The 22,143-nt window shown below is 39.9% G+C and overlaps 1 protein-coding gene across 29 annotated transcripts in view; it reads right to left on the bottom strand.

Annotated features, from left to right (window-relative positions):
* Positions 1-311: 311 nt before the first annotated feature.
* Positions 312-22,143, bottom strand: part of REPS2 (RALBP1 associated Eps domain containing 2) — a 200,772-nt gene continuing 178,940 nt past the window's right edge. For all 29 annotated transcript variants that reach the window (XM_074029089.1, XM_015443485.4, XM_015443490.4 and 26 more), the window contains 4 exons: positions 19,104-19,187; positions 17,921-18,066; positions 14,228-14,333; positions 312-6,152 (listed from right to left, as the gene is read on the bottom strand). In XM_074029089.1, coding sequence (XP_073885190.1) covers positions 6,084-6,152; positions 14,228-14,333; positions 17,921-18,066; positions 19,104-19,187 — 405 coding nt within the window. In that variant the 3' untranslated portion in view covers positions 312-6,083. The remainder of the gene's footprint in view (positions 6,153-14,227; positions 14,334-17,920; positions 18,067-19,103; positions 19,188-22,143) is intronic.

The raw sequence follows: 22,143 nt of genomic DNA, 5'->3' as shown, positions 1-22,143 counted from the left end.
GAACAAAAGAACACTGATTTTGAACAAAAGATAAAGCAAATAACCTGGCCACACATTAAGCCAAGTTTTCAATTTAGCAGATCTTTAAAATGCACTGTGAGTCAGCCATGATATCCCATGACTGCCAAGTGTTTACTGTGTGCAGGTATTTAAGAACCTGTCTCAGATCACCAGGAGGTAAAAATAACCAAATCTCAGACTTTGACTTAACTGGAAAGATTCCCAACTCCTTTTCCCATTACTTTCATTAAATGCATGAGACCAAATGCAAACCACAATATACTGACACCAAGACTTCATAAAACCCACACTTAGTTATCATACATTTATTTTTAACACAGCACCCCAGTTTCACATCATGTATATTTTCCAAAGTTAGAGATCTTTATGTTCTTCACAGACTTTTCAACAAGTGTGAAAAAGAGGCAGTAAGGTTAGCTTGAGTCTACAAGTCACAATCCAAATATAGGACACCTATGTTTAAGGTCAATATACATAATGTTCCCAAATGCTTAGCAAATGAATAAGACTCTGGCTGAGTAAAATATTAACACGACTTGTTAGCACATTATCATGAAAAGACAGAAGGCATCAAATATATACTTTGCTGTTACACTTTTTACTGTTCAATGTACCTGTAGTGAAAAAATATACATTTTTACTTTCAAGGTTAAAATAGACCATCAGCTCATTATCTCTCTTAGCCAACAGATATGAAGACTAAAATGGCTCTTCTGGCTTCTGGCTCACTTGAACATCTTATTTGTGCTAAAGACAAAAAGGATGGCAGTGCCAAAGAAAAGGGTATACCCGGTTCCCAAGATAGGTGCAGTTGAGGTTCTCGCACAAGGTGACTTAAAACAAAAATAACACAACTCAGTTGATCCAATCTCCACACAATGGGGTTGCTGCATCAACTGTTCCAGCCCCAGGGAAGAGTTCCCTGAAAGAGCTTTAGGACCTAGCCCTGTTGTTCAACAGAGTGCTTCAGGATGGAATTGGTACCTGAAGGTTCCTTTACTGTAGTTCCCAAATTCCAATTTAAGCCCTTTTAAAGTCTGGTGTCTTCTGGTCTTCAGAGTCATAAACCCACTTCTCTAATCTCCCACAGCCAATGACATTAGCTTACAGCAAGACCAGAGTATTCACAAAACATGAAAAAATAAGCATTCCCCAATTGTTGACAGCAGAGCAAGGCTTCTATAAGTAGAACATGTCCTGTGTATTGAAACCCTGCAATGCCTCCTAGAAAAGGTTCCTTTATCATCATGTGTGTTAGCATGTATAGAAAATAACTATACAAGCCTAAAAGCAACTGTGTACTTCGGATGTCTTGCTCATACTAACAGACTGACTGCTTTAGGGTATGCATGTAACGCAGCCTCCAAAAGCCTCTTTTAGGGGAGGGCAACAGCTCTTTGAATCTGCTTGCATTGCTTTTAAAGTCTGGCCCTCCATGTCTGCTGCTCTTGGGAAATTCGCATAACCAGATGCATTTCTCCTTACAAACAAGCGAAGCAGGGTACCACAGAGTAATACCCACATTCAAATTGCCATCAATGACTGATCTATCCGTGTGGGTGGGATCTCCCTTAGCTTGTGCTGAAGGAGGAGCGAAATATGTGAGCTGAGGACTCCAAAAACACAAATCCCCACTTCTTACTAGGAAACTGAACCATACTGAGTCATGATACAAAAAAAAAGTAACAAAACACCTATAACTAAAATATAAATTCAACTGATCCTTTGAAATCAGAGTTTTAAAAGAATACACTTGAAACAGTAAAGCAGTTAGAAAGAAAAACCAAAATTACTAGAGTTCTCTTTAAATAGAGGGGGAAAACACCTCTTAACTACTACATTTTGTTCACATTCAGAATGTTCAAACCAGAACCTAATGATCCCTACTTGTCAATAATATGGGAAGATCTGGTTGCTATGATATGTGATATTCTTTTCTTTTTCTTTTTAAAACCACATTCCCTTGGTGATATCTAGTGAGAAGGTGTGATTCTAGTTTGTGTTGAACAAATGTTTTTAGCTCTAAGGTGTTATACTGTAATTGAGATCTTTCCAACTACTGCTTAAAAGAAGACATTGGCAAATGGCTGCCTTAACTGCAAAAAACACGTGAATTCCAATATTACCTTATTGATCTTCTGAGTACACATCTATTATTACCATGGCTGTGAGATCATTTAAGAAACAGACAAATGTCATTTAGAAACAGACTATAGAATCAAATCACAACTAAAGAGAATGCTTTATGATAGCTCAGACAGTGGTAAGAAATCAAAGGCAAATTCACATTTTTGATTACTCACCCTAAAATATGCTGAAATTGAATATTTGTGACCCAAGTAACTAAAAATACACTGAAGAAAGCTGTAACTTAACTACATATTGAGTTCATTTCAATCACAGTAGTCTATTTTAAAAACAAACTCCCATAAGGAATACAGGAATGGAATCCATTGAAAGCAACAGCTGTCAAAAACTCTGCCAAGAAACTCAGAGTAACTTATTGCATCATAAAAGGTGAGGTGTTCAGGAAAACAAATAGCTCAATCATATTCTTTTCTTTCAGATTTTGTCACTTCAATCCAAGAGAAATTTCTAGAACTAAACTCCCTAAAACATGTTTTCAAATTTAAAGACTAACCAAGTCAATGAAATTCAACATGATAAACAGAAAAAAAAAAAAACCCTCCTAATCTATTTTTAGTATTGGTAGAGGGTAGAGAATCTAACTCAAAATCCATAAAATCAGGTTGGCATCCCAAATCTGCCACTAGTTACCTCTTTCTATGGATTTTTTGAGCCAGGTACTGTTGCTTCTTAGGACTTTGGTTTCCCCACATGCAAACTGCAAGTGATGGGTACCAGTCCTGCCCAGCTCTGACATCCTATTCTCCAGTGACAGTAAAATGGGCACAGCTTCCAGCTAAGCTGCCTCCTCTCCCAATCATGCCCAAGCACTTATTTAATATTTACAAAGCAGTTAGATCCTTCCAATTAAGGTAAATATCTGCCCAATTACAACATAAACATTCATTCCAGATATCTACCTTTTAGTTTTGCTTTGATGTCTGCTTCATAGGAAAGTGGCGAAAGCAATATGCCACATACGAGAGATGCCGAGGGACCCAATAAACCAGCTGTCAGCTACTACTGTGCTTTCATCTGTGGGACTGTAGGATCCCAATGGGGGAAGACCACTTAACAGCAAGGTAATTCAACCCCTATAGATGGGGGCAACATTGACCTTCTGTCTATAGAATTCTCCCCAATAGGCAGGTCTAATTTTGGAGTCGTTTTATAGAAGAGGTATAATGGTGATTTCAGTAACTCAGCCATCCTATAAATCACATTAAAGGCTCACAGAAATATTTATCAGGTGTTATAATCCTAAATTAAAGTACACATCCTAAGAAAACACACAGAGGATGAGCACTACTTAGGTAACAATAAAAGTAGTGTGTCATTACTTGTGTGTTATGCACATTTAACTGTTTTTTTAAAAAATCCACTTCTAAGCAACTAATAGACTGTGGTTACAATTAAGTCCACCCAAGAAGGTAGGCATACATATTATTAGTGTGTGCTTGCCTATCTTAAAATAATGATGACATTATGAAACTCGGAGGAATTTGATTGTCCAATGCAAGTTTTTTCCCTTAATGAAAACCAAGCCAACTAGACAAAACCCCAACAAACCTCCTAATTTGACTCACTCTGGCACTGATTTCATGGAGGGAAGGGCAAAAGCATGTCAATATTTTTAAAATGAATACTGCAGACTAACATTCCTTAGTTTATACGTCTGCCTAATAGAAATGAAGTGCTATCCCAACTGAGAGCATATGTACTGGAAGCTTATGAGATAAAGTGCACATGCTAGTCTTTCCTGGATTGAATTTACCAAAAGCCAAACATGCTGTGAAATGTCTGCAATAAGAACAGTGCTGATAGCCGGGCGGGTGGCTCACACCTGTAATCCCAGCACTTTGAGAGGCCAAGACTGGCAGATCACTTGAGGTCAGGAGTTCGAGAACAGCCTGGCCAACATGGCAAAACCCCGTCTCTACTAAAAATACAAAAATTAGCCAGGCGTTGTGGTGGGCACCTGTAATCCCAGCTACTCAGGAGGCTGAGGCACAAGAATTGCTTGAACCCGGGAGGCGGAGGTTGCAGTGAGCCGAGATTGCACCACTCTGCTCCAGCCTGGGCGACAGAGCAAGTCTCCATCTCAAAAAAATAAATAAATAAAATAAAAAAATAAAAGAACACTGTTGATAAAATCTGTTGTAGCCCCTAGATCTCAGAACATGGAAAAAGCAGTTGCCTAAAAATTTACGCTGATCCATTCATAATCTTCGGAAGAGTTTAAACTTACTCCCCATCCTTCCCCCACAAAAACAAAAAAGGCAGCAAATGGGAAAGAAAAAAAGGGAATAGAGAAATAGTTCAAGTTTCCTGATTTTCAAAATCCATTCAAAATCCTTAAATATGCATGGAATAGATTCAACAATTTGTTTTTCTGTGGAAAAACATCATCTGTTTGAGCCTTTATCCTCTGCCATTAAGCTATTGATAAAGCTTGCCAATGGACTAAGGAAACATTAAATAAATGCCTACTTGTTCTAAAAGCTCTCAGCTCTATTGAAATCAAAGGCTGAATCCCACATATTGCACACCTATCCAAAACTGCTTCAAAAAGACCCCCCCCCCCCCCCGCCGCTACCCTAAGAATGGGGAAATTAGTAAAATGCACAGGAGACAGCATTTCTTGCCATTAGTCTCTCAAAGTGGTGTTAATGCTGGCATGCCCTGTGAGGGTCAGTAGCCCTGTGCCCCTGTAGTCCCATTTTCAACCTGGGCTTTCAGGAGAAGCAGCAGCTACTTAAATTTCTGTAGGATACTTGCTTCTGCAATTTGAGCTTCCTGTTTTATGTCACCTACACTGGAGTTAACTGGGCTCCTCTGAATCTGATATAAACCAATCACTTCCCAAGAATACACTTTACAGAGAACAAAACAGTCACACATCCAGCATGAGAACCACTTTCTTTCATTATCTCTTCATACCCAATACATTTGCAATCCAGGTTAAAATAAAGAATAAAATAACTACTAGAGATTGTTGGTAACAACCATTTCCCCTTCTTCCCCAGTTTGGATACCTGGGTTCAAACAACAAATGTTTATCAATCCTAACAGTCTCATCAGCCTTTCATATTTGATGGGTGGTTTCCAAACTCATGCATTTACAGATATATTATCCCATGCAGGATAAAAGTAGAGATCTGGTAACTATTTATTTAATTTGGTCAGGCAAGGCAGTCAAAGCAGACTTCTCTTGCCCAAAAATTTACATGAAAGGACTGAGTTGTCTGGGTTGACAGCCTAGCTTGGCCAAGTTAAATAGCTCATTGCCAAAACCTCCACTTTACAGAGGTGTAAAGACCCAGTAAGTCTTTGACATTCAATAGAAAACAATAGTCATGTATTATTTATAGCTAGATAGAATATCAAAATGGCACTAGAGAAGCAATTTTTTTGGCATATAGTGGTAGAGGGCACAGCGCCAGTCTAAATCTGATGCTTTTATTTTTGTTTTATTATGGTCACACCAATGATTATCTAGTTGGAATTCCCAATTACTCAGGAAACCAACCTACTGTATGTGATATACATACAAAAAGCATCCTGAAGGTACTTGGTTATAAGGTTTTATAGAAAACATAAATTCTTTAAATAAATAATGCTCTAAGTTATTTTTATTTGCTAGAAGACTGATTTTTGGTAAGGAGCAGCATCTAATGCCTTGCAGAAGTACTTAAGAATAGGAGACAAATTCCACTGATAATTACCATTTCAAGTGTGATAATCAGTTGAAGTATTTTTTCCACCACAGTAAAACATACAAGTGAAGTGCAAGAGAAAAGGTCATATGGATTATATTTTGCTGCTCACAGCTTTTGACACGGTCAAACATCTATGAAAAGTAGTTGGGTTCAAAACATTCAAAAGAAAGATCTTGGCAGACAAGGTCACCCACTGTCACTTGAACCATGGGGGGGTCACAACACAGTGACTGGACGAAGTTGTTCCAATTGGTTTTCCAATGCAATTCGTTCTTGATGAACCTCCTGAGTTATACAAAACAGAAGAAAAACAAAAAAGCAAAGGGGTCATTTATTGAATTCATTCCTACTTCATCAGATATTAAAAGGAAACTTATAACTGGACCCACAAATACAAGTGCTGTATAACTCAAGAACAGGAAGACTGGGAGGTACCAGATTTAATGCTGGTGACCAGAAAAAAGGGGCTTCACAATTTGTAATCTCTCAACTCCTTTCTGAAGACGATGAAATGAAACTGACCTACTCCCCTCTACCACCCTGCTCTAGTTTTAGCTTGTTTTAACAAGATCAGTAGCTGGTAGAGAGTGTCATTAAAAATTAAAAGACTAGGAGAGAGCAGAAAGCAAAAACAGACTCCTAATACTGAGCAGTGAGCCAACAGGACTTAAATTTCTAGTTGCAATCTCTGGCTTGTAATTCAGCACCATACTCAGTCAGGTCTGAGGGCCAAAAAGGTATGCTAGTGGCCCCTCCACCAAAGTCTCATCCAGGTTTCTGCACAACGTATGGTGTAAGGTACGACATCTGGGTGAAAGGCAGAAAAGAGGCTGAGCAATCTGTTATTTTGGAATTCAAACTTTCGGGCCTAAAAGGGGTATTTTGGCAGGAAGAGAGGGGACACACAAAAGTATTCAAGTAGAATCGCCAAGGTGGGAAAGAATTCTGTATAAAGGCTGAATTGTGAGATTCAGAAGAATCAGCATACTAATAGTCAGTATACAACTTCACAAGTATTTATTCACATGCTCTCCTAGCCACCCAGTCAGAAGTCTTTTGGTTTCTATCTCCTACAGGTGAGGTAATGCTCTAGCTGTGATGGTATCAGCAAAGAATATGCCAGATCAGAGCAATAGGGCTTACATTCAAATGACTTGAGAAAGATAATAAAGTTAATGAACAAGATACTCCCAGAAGGAAATAAGATAACATAATAGAGAGTAACAGAGGGGGATCTGGGAGAAAGGAGAGAGAGTGGCCTGGGAAGCCTTCTCAGAGTTAGCACTACTTGAGCAAAGACTTGAATGAAATGAGGAGTGAGCCATATGAAGATATGGGGGGAAGAATATTTAGAGACAAAATGGCAACTGCAAAGGCCCTGAGGAACGAGTGAGTTTGGTGAATTTGATGAACAAAAAGCCTGTGTGACCAGAGTAGAGGGAACGAGGAAGACATTGGCAGGAAATGAAGTCAGAGATTTAACCAAGGAGTCAGATCATACAGGGCCTTGTGGGCAGAGGAAAGAGTATGGAAGTGTAGGCGGGGTGGTATTGAGGGTTTCTAATCAGGGCAGGAACACGACCCAACTTAAAATTCAAAATTTTCACTCTGGCTACTGTGTAGACAGTGGATTATAGCAGGGTGAGAGTGGAAGCAGGGGAGCAACTGGGAGGTTACTGCAGGGACTCAGGTGAGAAACGAAAATGGCTTCCATCAGGGTAGAAGCCATAAAGATGAGGAGAAGTGGATGAATTCTAGATAAATCTTGAATCTAGAACTGGTAGGAGTTGCTGATGAAGTTGATGGAGGAGAGAAGGAAAATCTGAGGATGACTCCTGGGAATTTTGTATGAATAAAGTAGCTGGCTGGTAGTGATATTGAGAATGAGAAGATTAGATAAGAAATGAGTATTTCAAGGATAGGGTTGACAATTAATTATCTGAGATGTGTATTGGATATCTAAGGAGAAAACATTGAGTAAGAAGTTATATATGCAAGTCTAGAGCACAGAGGAAAAGGGAAGCAGGGCTTGAGACATAAATTAGGTCTTCAAAGCCATGAGACCATACAACATCATCCAGCAAAACAGTATAGATAGAGGTTTCAGGTAAAGATGGAAGACTGACCAGGGGTACCACACTCTCTCCCTCCTGGAGCACCACTAAAACAATACAGCAACTTTTCAAAGTCACGGACCCACAAGACAGGGAAAACAAAAGGGACAAGATGATAGCAATAAAATTCAAAAGCTGAGTGGCAAACTGGTGAATGATAAATGACTTAGGAAATCCAGGAAAACAAATGTGTGCATTCTGCCAGCTTCTGAGTATGTCTATTCCAAGCATGCATTCCAGAGCTAGGGAAATAACCACAGGTTGAGTTTGGGAGTCCACTGGGTCCACTGTGAGATGAACGTAAGCTAAAACTCCATTGATCACCTGATCTCCCTAAGCCCCAACTCTGATGGGCCACAGTGACACTTTGCATCTCCTGGAATTAGTGTCAGTTCAGAGCCAGTGTCTAGTAATTCCCCAAAAGTCTAATTATTTCCCTTCCTCTAATGCACAGTCACCCTGGTAAATGGCAGCAGGGTCCCTTTGGGAAAGGTTAGGAGAAAGATTTACAGTATAAATTTTTGGCTGCACAGTGGGGTCCTTCCATAAGGAGACATAGATGCCCCTTCATCATTCAAGAGGCTCTGGATCTATAAACTGGCTTAGCCTGGGAATTAATTGAGAGGCTATGACTATAGTTCTGTTTCAATGATTCTTCAGACTTCTGTTCACTAGACTTAGAACTTTTCCACTCATACAGATCAAGTAAAGAAAGCTGAGTCCCAAGCTAACATGAAGAAAAATAAGAACCAATTTGATTTTACATAGGAGAATTTCTGAAAGACTCAAATTGGCAACACCAGATACCTATGAAAGTGGGAGTACATAAGGGGAGATGGGGGCTGGCGAAAACAAGTGCTGGCTGAAAATCTGTTTCAGAAGCAATTAAATCCCCAGATCATTCCTGCCACCAGGGCAGAATGCTGAAGGTTTATTTCTTGAAAAGGTACAACAGAGAGCATCTGAATTAGCAAGAAACAAGCACAGTTGAGGACAAGATACTGGGTCAGAAATAGGGAGAGTGAATGAATATCCTGGAATGCTGAGACCTACAGCCCTCTTGCTCCACTGAACCAACTCTTTCCCTACATGCAGGTGACCAAAACAGTCTCCACTCTGGAGACTTCAACCAGACCAAGAGGAAAGAGCTAATCATACTCCCTTTAGGGGTTCCCCAACTATAGAGCTGAGCCAAACTGCCAGACAGTGAAGCTCAAAGTTGACAAGCCTCACAACGTGCAATGAACTTCCAATCAGTGTTTTCGTCTTCCTTTTAAATATGAGCAAAGAAAGGGTCATCAGATATCGAAGGAAAGCATCTAAGATAAAGTACATGCAACACAACACAACACACACAAACAAACTATTCAGGAAGAAGAAAGAAAAATGACCATAAAAAAAGATCACAACGAGTTCTGCACATGTATCCCAGAACTTAAAGTATAATTAAAAAAAAAAAAGATCACGACAATGAAACAAGAATAGGATATCATAAAAAATAAACAGAAAACAAAAAATCATTGGTTATTAAACAACAGAAGATTTAGAATATACAATTAAGTTTCCGGAAATAGACAAAAATAAAGAAGAAAAGGTAGGAAGAAAGAGAAAAAGAAAACAGAAGAGAAAATATGAGAAAATTAGAGAACTAAGCTAAGAAGTCCAATGTCTGAATATCAGTAAGGGAGAATGAGAAAAAATGGGGGTGAAGGCAGGGGGGAGGAAATAATCAACGACAACAAAAATAAAAATAAAAAACCCTCCAGAACTGGAGAATATCGGTTTCCAAATTAAAAGGGCCCACCAAATATAGAGAACAATGGATGAAACTGGCCTACCCCAAAGCAGAGGGAGAGAGGAGAAAAACCAAAACCAAACAAAATGATAAAACAAAACAAGTTCACATACAAAGTTTTATAAAACAGAATGAACTTTGACATTTAAAAAACATTTTTTTTAAATTATCATAGGGTAAAACAATTTTTTTCTTTTAGTGTACAGATTTGTGTAACCACCACCACAAAGAAGATACATTACAGTTCTACCAACCCCAAAAGTTCCCTGGAATTACTCATACAAACTCTCATCTCATGCATAACCCCTGATAGCCACTGGTTTGTTTCACATCACTATAGTTTTACCTTTTCAAGAATGTCAAATAAAAGGAATCATACAGTACACAACCTCTTGATACTGGCTTGTCCCACTCTGCATAATGTCTGAGTTTCATCCAAGTTGTGTATCATTTCTTTTCTCTGTTGAGTACTATTCCATTGTATGAATGTATCCCAATTTATTCATTCATCTTTTGAAGAACATTTGTGTTGTTTCCAGGTTTGGGCTATCATGAATAAAACTGCTACGTACATTCATATATAGATTTTTGAGTGAACATAAATTTTCATTTCACTAAAGTAGAGAGACTGCTGGGTCACACGGTTAGTGTATGTATAACTTCATAGGAAACTGTGATTTTTCAGAGTGGTGGTACCATTCTGGATTCCCACCACCAATAAATGAGAGTTCTAATTGCCAGTACTTGGTGATGCCACATTTTTTTGTTTTAGCAATTCTAGTATGTGTATAGTGGTATGTAATTGTGGTTTAAATTTGCATTTCCCGAATGGCTAATGATGTTGAATACCTTCTCGTGTACTTATTTGCCATCTTTATATATTATTTAGTGAAGTGTCTGTTCAAATCCTTTGCCCATTTTTAAATTGAAATGTTTTGGAGAGTTCTTATTATTGAATTTTAAGAGCTCTTTATATAATTGAGACATAAGTCTTTTATCAAATATGTGGTTTGCAAATACTTTCTCCCACTCAGCAGCTTGTCTCTTAATTTTCTTAACTATGCTTAGCAAAATAAAAGGTTTTAATTTTGATGAAGTCCAATTTTTTTAGTTTTTCTGTTATAGATCGTGCTTTTGGTGTTATTTCTAAACTCAGATCATGAAGATTTTTCTGTTTTCTTCTGAAAATTCTATAGCTTTATGTTTTACATTTACATCTATGACTCATTTCAAGTTAATCTCTGTATAGATGTGAAGCTTAGATCAAGGCTCTTTTTTTAAATGCAAATGACAAATTGTTATAAAACAATTCGTTGAAAACTGTTCTTTCTCACTGAATTGATTTTGCACCTTTGTCAAAGATCAAATGGCTGTTTTCATGTGGTCTATTTCAGGACTCTGTATCCTATTCCATTGATCTACGCATCAGCATATTGATTACTGGAGCTTGATAGTAAAGTTATTCCTCCAACTTTGTTCTTCCTTTTCAAATTTGTTTAAGCAATTCCAGCTCCTTGGCCCTTACATATAAGTTTTGGGATTAGCTTGTCTAATCACAAAAAATACTGCTGGGATTTTTATTGGTTTTATAATAAATCTATAGACTACTTTGGAGAAAAATACCATTTGAAAAGATATTTCATAAAGATATGAAAGGTAAATAATCACAAAGAAAAGCGGTCAACATAATTAGTCAGCAAGGAGATGATAAAAACTGTATCACTACAGGGCTGCCTAAAATTAATAATCATAACACCAAATGTTGGCAAAGATGTGGAACAACTGGAACTCTCATACATTAGTGGTAGGAGTACAAATTGCTACAACCACTTTGGAAAACAGTCTAGCAGTTTCTCAGAAACTAACATTCCAATCCTAGGTATTTATCCAAGAGAAATGAAAACATATGTCCATACAGAGACTTATTCAAAAATGCAGTTTTATTCCAAATTGCCAAAAACTGGAAACAGCTCAGGTATCTGTCAATAGAACTGATAACCAAACTGTAACATATTCAACCAATGGAATACTACTCATCAATAAAAATGGATGAATTACTGATACACACAACAATATAAATGAATCTCAAAAACATAATACTAAGTGAAAGAAGCTTTATATGAAAGTATAAGTTGTAAGACATCGCTTATATAAAGTTATAGAGCAGGCAAAACTATGGTATAAAAATTAGAATACTGATTGCCTCTGTGTGGGTAGGGCAGGAATTGACTAGGAAAGAGCATGAGGGAGCTTCCTGGGGTGATGCTAATACTCTCTATCTTTATGGGTGTTTGGATTCAGAAAGTACATGTAATTGTTACAAACTCAGCAAATGTACACTTAGGATTTTTGCGTGCACTGAGCGTGGTGGCTCACACCTGTGATCCCAGCACTTTGGGAGGCCAAGGCAGGCAGATCACGAGGTCAGGAGATCGAGACCATCCTGGCTAACATGGTGAAACTCCGTCTCTACTAAAAATACAAAAAATTGGCCGGGCGTGGTGGCAGGCGCCTGTAGTCCCAGCTACTCGGGAGGCTGAGGCAGGAGAATGGTGTGAACCCGGGAGACGGAGCTTGCAGTGAGCTGAGATCACGCCACTGCACTCCAGCCTGGGTGACAGAGTGAGACTCCATCTCAAAAATAATAATAACAATAACAATAATAATAATAATAATATTTGTGCATGCACTTTGTGTAAACATTTTACATCATAAGAAAAAACTGTAAAAATATATTGAACTCCAGCTAATTATACGCATGCTAAAATATTTAGGGAAAGTATACAGATATTTGCAATTTACTTGAAAATATGTCAAAAATAAGATGAACTGATGGACACAAGGATAAATGGGTAGATATGTGATTAAAAACAACTATAGCAAAATGTTATTGTAGAACTGAAGTGATGTCTATACAAGCAGTCACTTATTATTCTTTCAACTTTCCTGTGTGTTTGAAAAGTTTCATACTAAAGTATTGGGGCAAATGGGGTTGGGGTATAAAAGTGAGGTCAGGGAAGGAAGACCAGCAGAAAATGAAAACGGGAAGCACCAGTGAAGCATAAGGAAAACCAGGAGAGTATGGTATATCAAAAACCAGTTATAAAAGCAATTTCAGAGGAGGAAATGATCAATTGTATAGAATTCTTCTGAAAAAATTAATAATATTAAAACAGCCCCATTGGATTTAGCCCCAAGACGGGTGTGAGTGGAGGAGGACAAAGCCAACTGAAATGGAAGGAGGAGAAAAATCACTGGTTCGAAAGTAAAGACAATGAATAAAAACCACTCCTAAGAAACTTTGCTGTAAAGGGAACCAAAGAAATGGGGCAGTAATTGGCCAAGTGTAATGGACAATACTGGAGCACATTTACGTGTGGATGGCGAATGATCCAGTAGAGAACTGGGGGATATAGTGGGTAGAATCATGTCCCCTCAAAATATATGTTCAAGTCCTAACCCCAGTACCTGTAAATGTGACCTTATATGCAAATAGGTTCTTTGCAGATGTAATCAAATTAAGATGAGGTCATGCTAGATTAGGGTGGGTCCTAATCCATTGATTGGTGTCCTTAGAAGAAGATACAATAAGAAGAGAAATTTGGACACAGACACAGAGAGATACAGGAAGAAGGCCATGTGACAACAGAGGCAGAGATTGGAATGATGCAGCTATAAGCCAAGGAACGCCCAGGACTGCCAGCAACACCAGAAGCTGGGAAGAGGTAAGGAAGGATTATCTTCTAGAGCCTTTGAAGAGAGCGTGGCTCTGCCAATATCTTGATTTCAGAGTTCTAGCCTCCAGAGCTGTGAGAAAATCATTTTTGGTTATCTTAAGCCACCATATTTGTAGTATTTTGTTATAGCAGCCCTGAGAAACTAATACAGGGGAGAGTAATGGTGAAGAGAAACAGGGGTGATGTCCTTGAGAAGGTGAAATAGAACCATTTGCAAGGTACCAGAGGAGGAGCCGGCCTTTGATAGTACCAGGGCCACTTCCTTCTACTGAAATAAGAATTTACGTCCTCTCTTTCAGAGAGGACATAAATAATTAAGGGCTTACCCAGAAGCTTTGGATAACAGAGAATGCTTCAAACAGCCTTTGTAATAGATTGTCTTTCCTTTTAACTCACACACAATATGAAGCCTACATACTAAAGTCACTACTCTTCCTCTGGCTATGCAAGAACCAACCCATGAAACTTAAATATAGTAATTCTCCACCTTCCAAAAAGGGTTTGAGAACAAAGAGGCAAGTCTTATCAACAGGGATGGAACTAAATGGTCAGCCAATGGTCACATCAGATCACTGTACATGATAGGTATGGAGACATCACTATGCACCCCACCCTATAAATATGTACAATTATTATATGTCTATTAAATTAAAAAAAAACTTTTTAAAAGCCAAGGAAAAGCCTGGTCATCCAAATCTGGGACTCATTCCTTACCTTGAGCTGCTGCTGGAGCTCACTGTTCAGCCGAGCCAGCACTGCGTTTGCCTCTTTATTTTTGCGGATAGCAGTTTGAATGGCCTTCTTCTGTTTGGAAGACTGCCTACAGAAAAGCACAAACACTTCAGTGAAAAAGGACTTAGAGGTCTGAACCCTTGAGGGTCAGAACTCTGGTTCATGAGAGGTGTTAAATTAACAAGTGGTTAACAACACAGGGCTCCAAAAATAAAATCTCATACTCACAGGTGGTCAGGCAGATAGACACCAAATGAAACAAATTTGTTGGGATGAATTATTTACACCTGAAGTAATTCCCATTTTATAACTTGAATAAAAGTTGTGAAGTGGGCCTTTTCAAACATTTGTGTTCCATTTATTCCAAGACATTTTAATAAGTATTTCTTCCTGACAAACCATATTAACTGGAATGCCCTTTTTGTGTAAGAATTAATAGCACTTAAAAGACCTGCAGGTGTCCCCTGTGGACAAGTCTGAAGGAAAATAATAGAAGAACATTCTTTTTCCCAAAAATTCTACATTAACTTAGCCAGACTACCTACCTCTACCTTATTTATTATTAGGCATGAATGCCTAACTATATGTGTGTGTGTGCATAAATGTGCACTCGTGTATGTGCATAGACCAGCATATATCTGTGGCACTTGAGAAAAATACAGAACGTTTTAATACCAGTATCTCCCAATTAACAGCAAATTCACAGAACAGGCATAACCAGAGTGACCATGCATCCTACTGTGCCCATTACAATCTCCATTTGAACTGTCTGTCCAGCATAAGTACATTAACACTCTCTTTACTTTTCAAAACCGTCCATGGTTGGGATGATAAATCAGTGTGGTTACCACAGGGATAATCTACAACCTTTCATCCCACAGCAAGAAACACCGAATTCTTAGAGCAAAAGAGCAACTGATGTTCTCCTAGAAAAACAGCCATATGTGCCATCACTGGGAGATGGGTTCTAGACAAGGGCAACTGAACTAGAATGGACTGTGACCACTTTACAGATCTGACTGATATTGACAATTGGCTGAGTGCAGTGGCTCAGGCCTGTAATCCCAGCACTTTGAGAGGTCGAAGCAGGATGGTCCCTTGAAGCCAGGAGTTTGGGACCAGACTGGGCAACATAGTAAGACTCCATCACTACAAAAAATAAAATGAAATTGGCTGGATATGGTGGCTCATGCCTGTAGTTCCAGCTACTCAGGAGGCTGAGGGGGAAAGGATCACTTGAGCCCAGGAATTCAAGGCTTCAGTGAGCCATGATCATGTTACTGCACCCCAGCCTGGGTGACAGAGTGAGACTTTGTCTCTAAAAAATAAAAATAAATAGAAATTGAAAAGACAGCCCACAGAATGAGAGAAAATATTTACAAAGATGGCTCAATTTTCTCATATATCTGACAAGGGAGTTGTATCCACAATATATAAAGAACTCATAACTCAAAAATAAAAAGATTAATAATCCAAGTAAAAGTGGGCAAAGGGTGTGAATAGACATTTCTATGTCTATTCACAAAGAAGATAAACAAATGGCCAATAGGCACATGAAAAGATGATCAATGTCATTAGCCACGAAAGAAATGCAAATCAAAACCATGAGATAACACTTCACACTCACTAGGATGGCTGTAATAAAAAAAAAAAAAAAAAAAAAAGGTAAGTGTTGACAAAATGGAGAAATTGGAACCCGCATACATTGCCAACAGGAACATAAAATGGTGCAGCCACTATGAAAAAGTGTGGTAGTTCTTCGAAATATTAAAGATAGAGTTACCACATGACCTAGCAATTCCACTTCCAGGTACAGACCCAAGAGAAATGAAAACGTAAGTCCACACAAAAACATGTACACAAATAGTATAGTGGCATTACTCTTAAGAGCCAAAAAGCAGAAATAACCAAAATGTCCATCAACTGATGAATGGATGAATAAAATGTGGTCTATCAATACAATGGAATATTATTCAGCCATAAAAAAATAAGTCCAGATTTATGCTACAACTTAGATGAACCTTGAAAACATTATGCTAAGTGAAAGAAGCCAGTCACAAAAGACCACCTTTCATTATTCCATTTATGTGAAATGACAAGAATATGCAAAGCCATGGAGACAGAAAGGAGATTCGTAGTTGCCAGGGGCTGAGGGGGAAGGAGAGAATGGGGAGTGATTGCTAATGGGCATTGATATTATTTTAGGCATGACAAAAGTTAGATTGTGGTGATGGTTGCATGACTTTGTGAATAAACTAAGAACAATTGAATTGTACATTTAAAAACATGAACTGTATGCTATGTGAATTATATTGCAATAAAGCTGTTATAAAAAAGAGAAAAAGAAAAGATCTCTGTATGAACTCCACCAGATGCCCTGACAACTACTCTGGAGAATGTTAAGCTACTGATGACTAAAATTAACATGAAGCTGAAATTGAAGTGGAGTGCTGGGGTAGAACGTGGAACAAAATTGAGCCGGGCGCGGTGGCTCAAGCCTGTAATCCCAGCACTTTGGGAGGCCGAGATGGGCGGATCACGAGGTCAGGAAATCGAGAAAAAAAAAAAAAAGAACATGGAAGAAAATTGAGCCATCTCTGTTCCTGATAGGGATTCACCTTCCAGGCTTAACAGGGGCTGGAAGATGGTCAAAGCTCTCGGTGAATGTGATGAACAAAATATACTTCCTCTATGGACTTATACCACCAGGGGCCTGTCCATTTGAAAAAAAGAAAATCACCTGAAGGAGAGGGCTGCAGAGATTCAGAACGGGACTTTGGCTTCAAAGACAAGTTGCTAATCTCCCACAGAACCTGCAGAACTGTTCTACAACAGTGTAAGCAGAAGAAAATCTGCAGCAGCATCTGAGACCTGCAAGACCCCAAAAGCAGGGTCATGATGGGTCTTGAGCATTATGTTAGTGACCAGTCAGGCTCACTTGCAGTCACGTGACAGGAGCAGGTTTCTGTCCTCAACACCTACCTCAATTTCACTACAAAGAAATTGAAGCAAGTGATGGCTCTTCTCAAAGCCAAAGTTTTACAGAGAAGAATAGTTTGTCCAGAGCATCATTGTCTCAGTCCCTGGCCATGTCCACAGATGTCTCCACCCTCCCTCCAACACCTGTTCCAGCTGGTTGGATAAATATAATGGAAGTTCTGTATGTATCCATTCTGTGCTGAGGCGACCAACAACAGAAACCATCACATACCACACCTACTGAAAGTGTGTCTGTGGGTGAAGGAGCTAGCCATTTGCCCTGAGGGAAAAGGAGATAACATGGGCAGAGAGGCAAAACTGCCATTTACAATACTGTCGTCTTGCCAGGAAAATCTGGGCCCTCACAAGGAAGAGGGGTAGGAAACAACAGAAGGTGAGAGAAAGGGAAAGAAATCAAACCAAACCAAACACCACAGCCTAGGACTCGTCCGCCCCTTTAGGTCAGGTTAAGTCCTATAGCTTATAAAGCCTTCTGTGTGACTGGGAGGCTTGAATCCCATCACAGAGACGAGCAAGATAAAACCTACAAGCATGAAAAAAAAAAAAAAAAAAAAAAAAACCTTAAAACCATGAAATCCTTCTGTTGGTGTGCATGTAAATGTCAACACATTTACATATCTGTGTACATCTCAGAGTGAGATTCCTACCTTGCTCTTGTTGATGTGGTCTACTTACTTTTGGACTGTTGGGTGCGGTTTCATGGTTGCTGCAGAAGCTGGCCCACTTGCAGCGGTTGAAGGCTCTTGGTTTTCTGTAGCTTGATTTTCTGGTCTGAATTTCCTACGAATGGGCTTTGATGGTGGCTGAGAATACGGTACATCCTGTGGATTTAAAACAAAATACAAATTAAAAGTTAAACATTTAAATATTCCCTCCACTCTTCCTGCCAGTGTCCCACATTCCTTTAGCCCCAACCCCAAGATCAGGAGGGTACTCTATTTACTGACCCATGGCTCAGCAAGAACTGGGGGGACACAGGCAGCAGAGTCCAGTGGTCTTCCCTTTTTTCTTTTTATTTTTAAATGTTTCAAGAAGTCTATTACTTCTTGTCACCTGAAACTCACACAGACCCTGTGTGCATCTCACACCATGGGGCCTTATCTAACTGAAGACAAGATAGGCTCCTGCCTCACTCTGAAGCCTTTTAAAACCTAAGCTTTGGAAGTTTTTAAAGGTCTTAATCATATGCTCATCATTCTCCTATCCCCAATTCCTACATAAAGTCAAGAAAAAGAGCCACAGTGTATTATGGAAGGACACAGTTGGCCTGCTTCCTTGGAGGACTCTACCTCACCTGTGCTCCTGAGTCCAAGGCCCACTCTCTCTGAAGGGAGAAGAGCCATGGAGGACAAGAAGAGGGTGAGGAGATGAATGGAGAGCATGATGAGTGAGGGGTACTTACTGAGCAAATGACAGGTGACCCAATGGCATGGCTGGGCAGATGCCAGGTGAAAATGCCACAATGCAAGAGGAAACCATGGTACAAAGACCAAGAAGGAGAGACTACCCCACTCCAAGAGGCACTCAAAGAGGCTTAGCAGGTGGATGGAGTTTTGCTAAAGACATCTGTCCCCCTCCACAGCCCTTTTTGATCTTGCCATAAAGAAGGCCACCATGTTTAGCTGCAGGGCTAAGGAGGTTGAGTATGTACTGTCATGTACAAAATGACATCAAGGGTCAAGCCCAGGAATCTTCAGGACCCCAATCTTCACAAAGAACCCACAGCCTAGGAAATCTGGATCACTGACATTCATTTCAGGACACAGAAACCTTAAAACAATAGATCAGCTAATAGAGATAAGAAGCCCATGGGTGGGACTCGCAATGCCATCTGACAGCATCCTCAGGCTGACCTTACCTTCTTTGCTGGACTACTTTCTACAGCCTGGCATGGGGCTCTGCTCAGCTGTGGGAGTAACTCGGCCTCTGACACTTGTTCAGACTGTAGAAAGAGATCAGAGAGAGGACAAAAATGCAAAAACACAATCACCTAAATATATAATAAAGAACACTTAGGAAGATAGTCACCAAGGGAAAACTGATTTAGGCCAAGTTGCAGCCAAGAATGCTTACGTCTGCTGATCCTTGGGTAAAACCTCCCATAGATGCTGCTATTAACTAACCCTCCTTCCCAGATTGTTCAACCTTAGGAAAAGAAATCATGGGAATTTCTTCTGTAATTGAACGTATGTATTGCTAAAAACCTAATGCTTCACAACAACAAACTCTAAAAATAACAAGGCTTATCAGAAAAACAGGGTTGAAAAAAAGATTTTAACTTGAGCACCAACAAAAACAATCATCATCATTAAAAACTCTGATTTTTTTAAATGTTAAATTTCTAATAAAGAAATACTCTATGAGCAGTGTGAAGAAGAAGTAAGAACTATCCCCCAGGCCAACCAAAGCCCACGTGCTGCTGCATCCCCAGATCCAGCACCTACATTCCACTGCAGTGGCCGCCACCATGCCCAAGACAAAGGCTGAAGGGGACGCTAACGGAAATAAAACCAAAGTGAGGACAAACCACAGAGAAGATCTGCAAGGTTGTCTGCCAAACCTGCTCCTCCAAAGCCCAAGCCTAAAGAGGCCCCTGCAGAAGGTAAAGGGGAAAAAGGGAAAAGCCCATGCTGGCAAGGAGGGGAATAACTCTGCAGAAAATGCAGAGGCCAAAACAGAGCAGGCATAGAAAGCTGAAGGCGCTGGGGATACCAAGGGAAGTGTGCGCATTTTTGATAACTGTGTATTTCTGGTGACTCTGCAGTTTGAAGTATTATTTTTTATTAAGTTTTATAAAAATGCAGAAATTTTTTTTTAAGCCATGTTGTTAGCACGCCGAACACATCATTGTTGTTTTATGGAGAAGGGGCATACGTCACTAATAGAATGTCTCTGAGGCCAGGCGTGGTGGCTCACGCCTGTAATCCCAGCACTTTGGGAGGCCAAGGCTGGTGGATCACCTGAGGAGTTCCAGACCAGCCTGGCCAACATGGCGAAACCCCATCTCTAATAAAAATACAAAAATTAGCCGGGCGTGATGGTGGGTTCCTGTAATCCCAGCTACTCAGGAGTCTGAGACAGGAGAATCACTTGAACCCGGGAGGCAGAGGTTGCAGTGAGCTGAGATGGTGCCACTGCACTCCAGCCTGGGCGACAAGAGCAAGCCTTCATCTCAGGAAAGAAAAAAAAAAATGTCTCTGAAGCTGGACTGATGTGGAGAAAACACCTTTCCCTTCTAGTTTTGAAAGACAGCTTCTTGGCTCCCAGAAAGAAGGACCGTCTGACGCTGACACACACAGTCACCTTGGCACAAAGGCCTTGTGGTGTGGAGAAACAAATTCCTTTTTATGTCCCCCTCTCCCTCTCTGCCTTCAGTATACACTTAACTCCCTCAAACCCAGATACCTGTGGGGGTCTGGCCCCCAATAACTGGTTACCAGTCAGGCTGGCAATCTGGACTTTCCAGAGAGAACCCTTGAAAGACCTGTGCTCTGTTTCTAGATTGTGGATCTTCAGATAAATTCTGCCATTTTCATTTCATTTCCTGAAAGTCAGGGTCAGCTCATGAAAAGTTGTTAAACAGCACGTTGAATGTGAAATGTCAACCCTCACTCTGAACTTTCCCTCTTCGGGGCACCAAATGAAGACTTCACTGGGTTTTACCACGGCTTTCTGATTTTGGAAGTCCATTGAAGGAGGGAGTCTTAAAGTTGTATACTGTTAATGATTGTCGCTCATGTCCTGCCTGAAATACCATGATTGTTCACAAAAAGTATCTTTAATAAAGCTGGACACAGTTTGGGGGAAAAAAAAAAACACTCTAGTAATTATGGCCCTTTACCTCAAAAAAGGAAGGGGGACTGTGGTCGAAGGAGTTATCACAAGGGTCGAGGGTGCTGAGTGGGATGGAATCAGTGACTAAACTCACCAAGATTGGCAAGGAATGTCCCCAAAGCACTTCAAGACAGAGTGGGTGCGAATCAGTCAAGTGGAAGAACACAGGGTGACTGGGCCTCATGAGCAGCTCTCTATGTCCCCCATTTCCCCCAGTCTTCTGCCTTCAGCTATGTTAGTCTGCTTTCAGCCACTAGTAGCCAGTGATGCCAAAACATTCATGTGCTGAGAACAAACCCTACATATGAACCAATGTGACTTCTACATCATACTGACACCAGTCATCTATTGACCCACAGATAATACTCATTACAGAAACACACATTGTAGCACAACAAACTGACTTCATCCCTAACCTGGCCTTCTCTAACCTCCTTCAGAGCATGGCTTCTTCCTCTGACTCCACTGAAATGGCTAGTTCCCAAGGGCGCTAACATACTCCCATTTAACACGTTATGGCTGCCTCTTCTCATCTTCTCCTCATTGATCTTCTGCCCAGTATAGCGCCTTTGACTATCTTTTTAAAACTCCTGCCCCTCGCATCTGAGAAGCTGCAATCTCCTAACTGTAGTCATTCGCTCTTTTTCCTGTTTTGACTCCTTTTATCCCTCAAATGTAGGATTTCTTAAGGTTCTGTCTTTAGTTCCCCCACCCATTTTTCCCTCCCTGTTCATTCTCTCCCAGGGTAATCCCATCTGTTCCTACATTTTATCCCAAGCAATTCCCCATCTCCTCTAAATCCACTATGCAAGCACTCAACATTCCTGATTTCTAGCTCCAACCAGTTCTTATAGCTTTCTCCCTTCCATTAAAGATAACTATACTGTTGTTGTTGTTGTTGTTGTTGTTGTTACCAACAGGTACTATGATGCACACAACACTTACTATGTGTCATACATTGATTAAAGGGCTTTGCATGTATCATTGCAATTCATCGTCACAGCTCTAGGAAGTAGTTATTATCCCCATCTTATTGGTGAAGAAACTGAAGATCAAGAAGTTAA

This window comes from Macaca fascicularis, chromosome X (genome assembly GCF_037993035.2).
Source record: "Macaca fascicularis isolate 582-1 chromosome X, T2T-MFA8v1.1".
Classification (NCBI taxonomy): Eukaryota; Metazoa; Chordata; class Mammalia; order Primates; family Cercopithecidae; genus Macaca; species Macaca fascicularis.
Note: the sequence above shows the minus strand (reverse complement) of the source record. Positions and strands in the feature narration are given on the sequence as shown.